The sequence below is a fragment of the Heptranchias perlo genome, chromosome 29 (assembly GCF_035084215.1).
Source record: "Heptranchias perlo isolate sHepPer1 chromosome 29, sHepPer1.hap1, whole genome shotgun sequence".
NCBI lineage: Eukaryota > Metazoa > Chordata > Chondrichthyes > Hexanchiformes > Hexanchidae > Heptranchias > Heptranchias perlo.
This window is the reverse complement of record NC_090353.1, coordinates 29,300,152-29,310,834: the sequence shown is the minus strand read 5'-3', so window position 1 is coordinate 29,310,834 and position 10,683 is coordinate 29,300,152. Positions and strand designations below refer to the sequence as shown.

The 10,683-nt window shown below is 43.7% G+C and overlaps 1 protein-coding gene across 7 annotated transcripts in view; it reads left to right on the top strand.

The window, feature by feature from the left end:
* The first annotated feature begins 3,070 nt into the window (after nucleotides 1–3,070).
* The window catches only part of LOC137299553 (transducin-like enhancer protein 4), a 184,924-nt gene continuing 177,311 nt past the window's right edge, over nucleotides 3,071–10,683 (top strand). For 5 of the 7 annotated variants that reach the window (XM_067968377.1, XM_067968375.1, XM_067968374.1 and 2 more), the window contains exons 1-2: nucleotides 3,071–3,719; nucleotides 5,225–5,322. In XM_067968377.1, coding sequence (XP_067824478.1) covers nucleotides 3,696–3,719; nucleotides 5,225–5,322 — 122 coding nt within the window. In that variant the 5' untranslated portion in view covers nucleotides 3,071–3,695. The remainder of the gene's footprint in view (nucleotides 3,720–5,224; nucleotides 5,323–10,683) is intronic. The other 2 variants (XM_067968379.1, XM_067968378.1) reach the window with 1 other exon arrangement.

The following is a 10,683-nucleotide window of genomic DNA, read 5'->3' as shown; positions in this document are numbered from 1 at the left end:
CCAATGAAAAATGCTGATCTTTCTTGTAAAACGCTAACAAGTTAATACATGGGTTAAAACATTGCTTATGAGTTTAAAACACTGACAGTTGGCGTGTATGCCAATCCTGTCCTCACCTGACATCCACACACATGAAATTTCCAGTAGGAGTCACTGGATACCAATCAGGATTGAACCTGGGTCTTCTTGGTTCTTATGATTTAGGAGGGCACTTGGTGATACATTTAACTACTGTGCTATTCCAGGTGCTAAAATTTGCATGTTTCAAATAAATTCAGCACAATACAAGAAAAGCAACAAAAGAGCCATTTTGTCATCTGTTACTTAATGAAGTAGTCTTTCTATCTTAATATGGTACCACAAAATAAATCACGCATAATTAGTAAATTGCCATGGGATTGCCTAGAGTCAGTTGATGAATAAAAGTTTTATATACAACATTATGGGTGATATTGGGAGACTTCAGCAACTTGCTCCACAGCACCACCTACTGCCTACTGTGTTACAGGCAACTGTTTACATACAGGAGTTCATTTCTAAATGAAAACATTGGCAGTTTCAATGATAAATGTTGACATAAAAGCACGGCCAAAAATCATGACAGCAGGAATTTGAACAGGAAGTGTATGCAGACACAAGATTTTTTAATAATATAAGGGGAGTCAAGACCAAATGTAGCATTCAGGTGAAGCGGGGCGAGAGAGTGGGGGATAATTGGTCCAGGACTCACAGGCACAATTCGGTCCCTGTCTTAAAGTCATACATTCTGTCCACAAACGGTATCACTGTACTGGAGGGAAAGGCAGTTTCCATTATAATTATGGACATAGGAATTTATAATAGAAAAAGTTGACAGAAAGCACATGCACATGTAAGGTTTTTAATATATTATGCAACAGAAACAACAGTTTGCATTTTTGTAGCCTCTTTAATGTAGAAAAACATCCTGAAGCACTTAACAGGGGTGTAATCAGAAAATGGACATCCAGCCCAAAGAGGTTTAGGAGGAGGGTGATCAAAAGCTTAGTTAAAGAGATGGGTTTTAAGGAGAATCTTAAAGGAGGAGAGGGGGGTGGAGAGGCAGAGGGGTTTTGGGAGGGAATTTATATATATATATATATATGAGAACCATCTCATGTTTATTGGAATGCCAAAGGCTGTCTATTGACAGGTTCAGTTTGCAACAGTGCTTCTTTATTCAGGTGAATAGTGGAGCCCAGCTCTTCTCCAAAACACCTATCTTAGTAATGCCCTTTCACAGTTCGTGGTGTCAGTACAAAGAACTACCCACTCATAGAAGGAAGGTGACTGAACTTCCTTCTAATATCTGGTCAGCACCTTTTATTGCTATCTGCAGCAGTCAGCAAGAGCTCAGTTACCTCATCACCTTGGTACCAGTTTCAGGTTCTGTGGTATTATTGATACAGGGTATCTTGTGGCAGGAAACAGAACTATATTGGAGGTGTTTTTTGTAATACTTTTCTGAAGCTTGATGGAGTAATTTCCATCTGGTATGTTGTCTGTAAGTTTGGCTGTAAGTTACGAGAATATAGCAGTGTTAAAATATAATGATGCAGTTGTAGTACTGTTTGCAAGACTGGATACCAGCCATCCTCCAGTAACTCACCCAAGTGACCATTCTTCACGTGTGAACCGTGACAGCGAGTATTGACAGGCGGTTCAACCGTGAAGGGCATCGCAAGCAAGCCCAATCATATCTGCACCTCACGTCACACATGTGCAGCTTGCCAGCATGAGTTAGTGCTTACGAATCAGAAGCGGAGAACTGGCTGATTTTTCATCTGCCGAGCCCTGGGGTAATTTGACTATTTCTGGTGTGCAACTATCACCACCTGAACTTGGAACAGCTAATTTAGCACAGATAAGGGGTTGAATCTGGGACTTTCCTGTTCTGTATGACTCAGTAAGATACTGGGTGGCACATACACCCACTGAGTTGGGAATAAGAATTTGATTAAATAACTACAGTGTCTGCTGCACAATCAACCTATTGTGGCAAACAAGAGTTTCTGGTGCATGTCCTTTCTTTCACTGATCTTGGCTGACGATTATCCACTGAGGCAATATGCCGCTTTAAAAGTAAATATAGGAAATTGTGTAAATATATAAGAATGGTTTGTTTGCCGGCGTTTGTGTTTCTCCCAGCCCATCTTGTTTATGTGAAATGTGTCCCTTGTTGAGGATAGCAGGAAAATATATTTCCAGCTACTCTAAATTCAAATCATTTCTGGGAAAACATGGGCAACAAAGTGTCCCAGAGTCCCAGGAAGAAAATGATGTGAGCAGTGCTGGGAACAACACAGCACTCCAGCAGTTAACAAGTCACCTGATGACCCTGCTCTCATTAACCAGGTCTGTCACCCTTTGTTCCAATTCAGTCAGTCCTGAATTCTATTTTGTTGCTGTTGCTTAAGAAAAGTATTTATATGTTAAATATATGTACTCTGTAATCAGGATGGAGACAGTTTTAAATCTGGCATTTTTGGTATTTTTCACTCATTAATCCAGCAACAGCTAAAAAAAAAAAGATGACTCCCTCAGTCCTAGCTACTTCAAAATGACAATCCTGTTAACGCGATTTTTTTTTTTCTCTCTCTCTCTTTAATGCAAATCACAATGATTTGTTTGAGGCAGAACAGGACAGCCGCAGAATGTCTGTCCCTACTACACTATAATTAATCCGCCCTGGCAGTGGGCAGGGCCCCGGCAATCTGCCCCACGTTACTTTGATTGACACTTCGCTTCGCCGAGCGGCGCTTTGTCGGCACGGCGCGTGCGCGGCGACGAGCAGCCCCGCGGATCCCGGGATGTGTAGTCCCCTCCCCCTCCCCTCCATGGGGCGACGGGTGTCGGACGCCGAACCGACTACAACTCCCAGCAGCCTCCGGCAGCCCGGTCCTTCGGGGGCGGCCGAGCGGCGCCGGCCAATCCGCGGCCAGCTGGCTGTCGGATTGGCTAACCGGGGAGGGTGACCTCGCGGCCCCACGTGGGGGAGTCGGAGCGTGATTGGCTGGGCGGTCCGGATTGTGTGTATCCAATTGAGGGAATTCTCAAAGATGTTGCGAAGAGGGCTGAGCGGAGAGGGGAGGTTTGCAACAGTGAGCCAGTGTTTCATTGAGTAAAACAGGGCAGTTCTTGGACTATCATCATTGATCAGATCATTTCTTCTGAAGCATTAACTTTTTTTTTTGGTAGAGGATTTGTTCTGTCCTTTCTTGATAGTTCCAATGGCTTCTGGTCTCTAAAGACATCGCTTTGACTCCCGGCAGCAGCTTGGACTTTGTGACATTTTTTTTTAAGTTAGGATCGTCAGAGGTGGACTGTGTGTGTGTTTTTGTTCCATGGACATCACAACATCGTGTTCCTTTGTACAGCCCTGGATTTACCCCAGCCCCGATCCACGTCCGGAGCTGTCCTGGATTTCTGACTGACCTTTTTCCCTGTGTACTTCGGCTATGTGATCTGAGCTGCATCTTGCTGAGGATGGTTTTGTGGTGAGAAACCGAAAGGCTGTTTCCCGTCTGGTGATGTTTAGAATCTGAAAATTACCACTGACGTTTATTTTATTCCTTCCCACGACTCTGTAGAAGTCCGTTTTGGGGGCATCGCTGTGTGATTTTTTTTAAATTTAAGGAGCAGTGGGAGAGTATTGAGGAGAGGAACAGCATCCAAGGATGTATCCACAAGGCAGGCATCCCGTAAGTACCAGTTTACTCAACAACATTGCAAATCATAGACGATTGGAGAGCTCTATAATACACGTTTACATGGTCTTTGATACATTCAGTGTTATTTAAAGTGGTAACATTTCATGGGAAAGCCTTGTCAATTTCTACCAATGTTAATATCAACGATGATCCCTAACAAGAAACACACAAAAAACCCAGAGAGAATTCAATGAATTGACTAATCGTGGGCCGATCGATTCTAATTTTTTTTTGCTTTCTGATCCTTTCAGTACCAAGTTAGTGGCATTTAAATGTGAATGAGTCATGTTTTACGGTAGATATATAGAGAATAACGCAGCTCTAATTCCCCCTTGTAGTTAAAGGAAGAATTGTGCTTTGTTGCTGAAGATTTGTCTTTCAGACCTGGTTTAATTATTTGTGGGGGAGGGCTGGGACTTCCTAATCCCTGGACATTCAGATTCAGTGCACGGCGGAGATGATGATCAGAGCATCCTACCCACGTCGCTTTATGCAAATACTCAAAATGTTGTTTTTTTTTGGGGGGGGGGGTTATTTATAAACGCACGAAAATCCAGCAGGTGGCATTGGTTAGTGATATTTCCGCAAAGGTTTAGTTTATTTCCGTTTCTATCTCGAGTTAATCGCCTTGTCAGATGTGACCAAAATATCGCAGAAAAATAACTTTTAGTATAATGACTGTTACACGTGTAATATTCCCCAGACTTGGAGCCCAGCGCGCCGGATATTCCAAAATGCTTCTAGCGATCAGACTGGCCTAATTCAGACTTTGGACAGGAGATGATATATAATAATGTAATAAGTGAATAAATCTAAGCAGAGAAATAAAGATTGGAGGGGGATCAAATATTTCGACTTAACTATATAAAATATGGGATCAGTGATTTGGATCGATGTAGAATTGTCCATAAATCCTTCAGGGAGAACGCAGACCAAATTACTCCAGTAGCTTCCAAACTAATACTAAAACAGAGCCTAAGCTTACGAGTTTTCTCTCTCCTACAGCAACTTGTATACCGCCTTTAAAGTAGAAAGATAAACCTTTAATTTTTTCCCATTCTGTGTAATGGTCCCAAACAATAGTTAAAGTAGAATTGTGATCTAATTATCTTCTCTCCCTCACACACCCTCTCCCTTTCAGTTTGGAGTCATAGGCTGGTGTGCAAAATAAAACCGGTGGGAGACGGCCTACTGGAGGGGGGAAAGCAGGACCTCATGTGCTGGTTAGCCCTTTTGAGTTATGTTGCCACTTTTGTGTTCGTGCATAAGCCAAACCATTTTGCAGAAGTGGCTGTATAATTGCAGCCTTTTATCTTATCAGTGGTTGTGAGGTGTGATGAAGACCTGTTATCCTGATGACTGTCCTCCCCCCACACACACAATAAGAGGCCGTTTTGTTTACTAATAGCAATAGAATGAGATGCCATATGTACCACATGATGTGAGTAAAGATCATTACTGCATGGGGTGTTTAAACCTGTTTCTCAATCACACAGGCACCTCATCAGCCGGGACAGCCATTTAAGTTTACAGTGGTGGAGACATGCGATCGCATCAAGGAGGAATTTCAATTTCTGCAGGCACAGTACCACAGGTAAAGAGGTTATTAACCATCAACATTGTAAATGGGCAGAGTTCCCTTGCAGCTGGTCGAAGCAGTTCAGTTTTAACTTTCCCGTTCCTCGAAATTATGTTAGTCGTGTTTACAGAGCAAGATCTTGGGCCTGCCTTTTTGTGGGATACGTGGAACGTTCCTTGTTCCAGTCCTACTCGAGTCCCCTCGCTCACCTCTTTTTCTGGTACATTGATGATTGTATCGGTGCTGTTTCTTGCTCTCTCCCCGAACTGGAAAATTTCATCAACTTTGCTTACAATTTCCACCCTTTCCTCACCTTCACATTGTCCATTTCCGACTCTTCCCTTCCTCGACTTCTCTATCTCCATTTCTGGGGATAGGCTGTCAACCAATATCTATTATAAGCCCACCGACTCCCACAGCAACCTTGATTACACTTCCTCCCACCCGCTTCTTGTAAGGACTCTAATCCTTTCTCCCAGTTTCTCCGCCGCATCTATTCTGACGATGCCACCTTCCACACCAGTGCTTCCGATCTGACTTGCTTTTTCCTCAACCGAGGATTCCCCTCCACTGTAATTGACAGGGCCCTCGACCGTCTCCGTCCCATTTCCCGCACTTCTGCCCTCACCCCTTCCCTTCCCTCCCAGGACCATGATAGCATCCCCCTCGTCCTCACCTTCCACCCCACCAGCCTCCGCATTCAACACATCATTCCTCTGCCATTTCCATCACCTCCAGCGCAATTCCACCACCGAACACATCTTCCCCTCCCCTCCCCTTTCAGCATTCCGAAGGGACCGTTCCTCCGTGACACCCTGGTCCACTCTTCCAACACCCGCTCTCCTCCCTATGGCACCTTCCCGTGCGAGCGCAGGAGATGCAACACCTGCCCCTTCACCTCCTCCCTTCCCACTGTCCAGGGCCCCAAACGCTCCTTCCAGGTGAAACAATGATTCACTTGTACTCCTTTCAATTTACTATACTGTATTTGCTGCTCACAATGCGGTCTCTTCTACAATGGGGAGACCGAACACAGACTGGATGATCGCTTTGCTGAACACCTCCACTCTGTCCGCATATAACCACCTGGACTCAACATTGATTTCAATAACTTCAGATCATAACCACTGCTCCCATTTATTGCGGTCAGCTAGTGCTGGTAATGGTTCTGCTGCTGCCATTTACAGCTACTCCTGACTAATCTTTTGTTTCTTAACCTGACCCATTACCACCTTCCTTGCCTTGCACCATCATCCCTTTTGTCCTTTAATCACTTTCGCCCTCTACCCCATCACAGACCTTCCCTTGTGTTCTTTCCTCCCTTCCCCCCCCCCCCCCCCTTTCCCTGGCTTGGTACTTGCTTAAAAACTTTAACTCTTTAACATCTTCCTGGTCTGAAAAAAGGTCTTCGACCTGAAACGTTAACTCTGTTTCATTCTCCACAGACGCTGCCTCACTTGCTGAGCTTCTCCAGCATTTTCTGTTTTTATTTCAGATTTCCAGCATCCGCAGTATTTTGCTTAAGATCTTGGGTTGACTGTTTTGCGTTTTCAAAAATGAGGGTTTGTTTTCATGAGGGTTTACCATTTGAATCGGAATCGTAACCAAGTGCAGCTATGATGTGAATCATAGAAAAAGCAAAAAACAATCTGGAAACCTGAAACAAAAAAAACACAGAAAATCCTGGAAATACACTGTCAGTACCTGAAACAGCAGGTTAACATTTGAAGTGTAAACCCACCTCACCACTGTCCCGACCAAGGTTCTGCACCTGAAATGTGAACCAGTCTTTCCAGATGCTGACAGTCTAGTGTGCAAAATCTGTGTTAACAAAACCAGTCGGGTTACAGAATCTAATATAGCTTCAGGTTCTGTGGAATAAAATAGCTGATACTTTTTGTCCGATGTTAGTACCTTAAAATTCCAACATAAGTGGAAGAATGATGGTGCGAGAAAGCAATTTAAGATGAAAATTTGCTCGCTTCTATTACAAATGAGGAACAATAGCGTGGCGCAATTGCTCGCACTCTACCCTGAGTCGTAAGGTTGTGGGTTCAAGCCCTCACACCAGCATAATCTAGGCCGACACTCCAGTGCAGTACTGAGAAATTGTCGCTTTCTTGCTGGTACCATCCTTTTGTAGATGTTAAACTGAGGCCCCGTCTGCCCGTTCCGATGGTTTACAACTTTCGTTTATATAGCTTCTTTAACTCAAAGGATGTCCCAAGGAACGTTGTAGATAGACACTGGGAAAATGGATGCTGAGCCAGGAAAGGAAAGGTTAGGAGGGGTGACCAAAGACTTGGCTGAAGAGATGGGTTTTAAAGGAGGAGAGGGAAGTGGGGAGAGGTTTAGGGAAGAAATTCCAGAAAGTAGAATGTTAAGAACATGAGAAATAGGAGCAGGAGTAGGCTGTACGGCCCCTCAAGCCCGCTCCACCGTTCAGTCAGATCATGGCTGATCTTTGACTCCACTTTCCTGCTCGCTCCCCATATCCCTTGATTCCCCTAGAGTCCAAAAATCTATCCATCTCAGCCTTGAATATATTTAATGATTCAGCATCCACAGTCCTCTGGGGTTGAGAATTCCAAAGATTCACAACCTTCTGAGTGAAGAAATTCCTCCTCATCTCAGTCTTGAATGGCTAACCTCTTATCCTGTGACTATGTCCCCTAGTTCTAGACTCTCTAGCCAGGGGAAACAATCTCTCAGCATCTACCCTGTCAAGCCCCCTCATAATCTTATATGTTTCAATAAGATCACCCCTCATTCTTCTGAACTCCAGAGAGTATAGGCCCATTCTACTCAACCTGTCTTCATTGGACAAACCTCTCATCCCAGGAATTAATTTAGTGAACCTTTGTTGTACCACCTCCAAGGCAAGTATATCCTTCCTTAGATAAGGAGACCAAAACTATGCAGTACTCTAGATGAGGTCTCATTAAAGCCCTATACAACTGTAGTAAGACTTCCTTACTCTTGTACTCCAACCCCCCTTGCAATAAAGGCCAACATGCCATTTGATTTCCTAATTGCCTGCTGTACCTGCATGCTAACCTTTTGTGTTTCTTGTACAAGGACACCCAAGTCTCTCTGAACACCAATATTTAATAGTTTCTCACCATTTAAAAAATATTCTGTTTTTCTATTCTTCCGACCAAAGTGAATAACTTCACATTTCCCCACATTATACTCCATCTGCCGTCTTCTTGCCCACTCACTTAACCTGTCTATATCCCTTTGCAGACTCTTTGTGTCCTCCTCATCAGCTTGCTTTGCCACCTAGCTTTAATCGTCAGCAAACTTGGATACATTACACTCGGTCCCTTCGTCTAAGTCATTAATATCGATTGTAAATAGCTGAGGCCCAAGCATCAATCCTTGCGGCACCCCACTAGTTACAGACTGCCAACCTGAGAATGACCTGTTTATCTCTACTCCTCTGTTTTCTGTCCTTTAGCCAATCCTCTATCCATACAAATATATTACTCCCAACCCTATGAGCCCTTACATGTGTAATAATCTTTCACCTTATGGAATGCCTTTTGAAAATCCAAAAGGCATTCGATAAGATCCAAGGCTCTATTTGAACAATGGGAGTTCACCTGATGTCCTGGCCAACATCTCTCTGTCAATCAAAACCACAACAAGCATATTAACTAGCCAGTTATTTCATTGTTTATGTGATCTTGCTGTGTGCAAATGGCTGCCACATTTGCCTACATAACAAGTCACTGCTATTCTGAGTAATTAATTGAAAGTGAAGTGCTTTGAAACATCGGAGATGTGATAAGCTGCTTTATAAATGCAAGATGGAAGTTTTCCTTTTCAGTATGTTGTTAGTGAATTTAGATGATCTCATCCCTGGTTTCAAATGGCAAACCTCACTGTGTTGTTACTAGGATTTCAATAAAAGTGTAATGGTGGGCATGTGAAATGTTGATGTTACATCTGCTTGAACTGTGAAAAACGCCCTGTAGTACAGTTCTAGATTCTGTCTTGCCAAATTTGGCAAGAACATTCTGAGCTGTACTCCACTGAGGTGAAGTATGGGTGGTTATAGAGTTATACAGCACGGATAGAGGCCCTTCGGCCCATCGTGTCCGCGCAAATAGGTCTGTCACTGGTGGTGGGAGCAATTTGAGGTGCAGAATCAAAAATATTACACACAAAGTATATTGGCAGGCATTGAAGAGTATTGGTTTGAGTACAATTAGAATTATAGGGGGAGGCCTTCAACCCATCGTGGCTATGCTGGCTCTTTGAAAGAGCTATCCCCTGCTCTTTCCCCAGCGCCCTGCAATTTTCTTTCCTTTTCAAGTATGTATCCCATTCTCTTTTTTTGCAAGTTATTATTGGATCTGCTTCCACCACCTTTTCAGGCAGCACATTCCAGATCATAGGAACTCGCCGCGTGACAAAATTTCTCCTCATCTCTCTGGTTCTTTTGCCAAATCTGTGTCCTCTGGTTACCACTCCTCCTGGCAGTGGAAACAGTTTCTACTTATGTACTCCATTGAAACCCGTCAGAATTTTGAACACCTCTATTAAATCTCCCCGTAACCTTCTCCGCTCTAAAAAGAATAATCCCAGCTTCTCTGGTCTCTCCCAGGTTTTCCCAATAGTGCATTGATGTCGAAGCACAAAAGAAGCCCAGTGACAGCACTGTATAAAACACTCCCAGCTCTGCTTTCATGGTTGATCTGTACTTCTTGATTGGATTACTGTGTTGTAATTTCCTGACCAGTATCCATTATCTGCTATTTATTTACAGCTATCTATGGGTGCCATAAACTTATGCAAAGTTGCTTTAACCAATTCAGTGCTGAATTTTCTTTCTATATAATTGGGTTTGTGATTATCACAGCTTACTGTGAAGCAAAAGAGTTCACATAGTTTCTCTGATTTACAGATGTTTAGTCATTTTAGATGGATTGAGCGATGGCAAACATGGCACACTGCTTTCATATTGCTGGTGGCACCGGGTGCCAACAAGCGGATCTGGCGCAGTCGGCCGCAACTCAGAAAAAAAACTTGCCAACAGCGGGAAGATATGTTTTCCCAGATCTTTCGGGCCTCCAGCCTGGGTGAATCCCAACGAGTTTACTTTGGGGTTGCAGCTGTGGCTGTGTGTCGGGGACTGGTGTCGCTGGCAGATGCCGTGGTATTATAAGAGCTGGTATTAGCTTGTAGTGCAGAGACCCATTTACTCTCTGAAGGTTTATTCCGATTGAAGGTGGCACTGATCTGAGACACTGGGGCGGTGTAAATGACCATTCTGTGCCAGTGTGAGAATGCACACCTTCGCATGCCAACTGTGCATTTCTTGTACCCAGATTGACTGGTATGGTTGATTTAGGCTCTGCTTTCTGATGG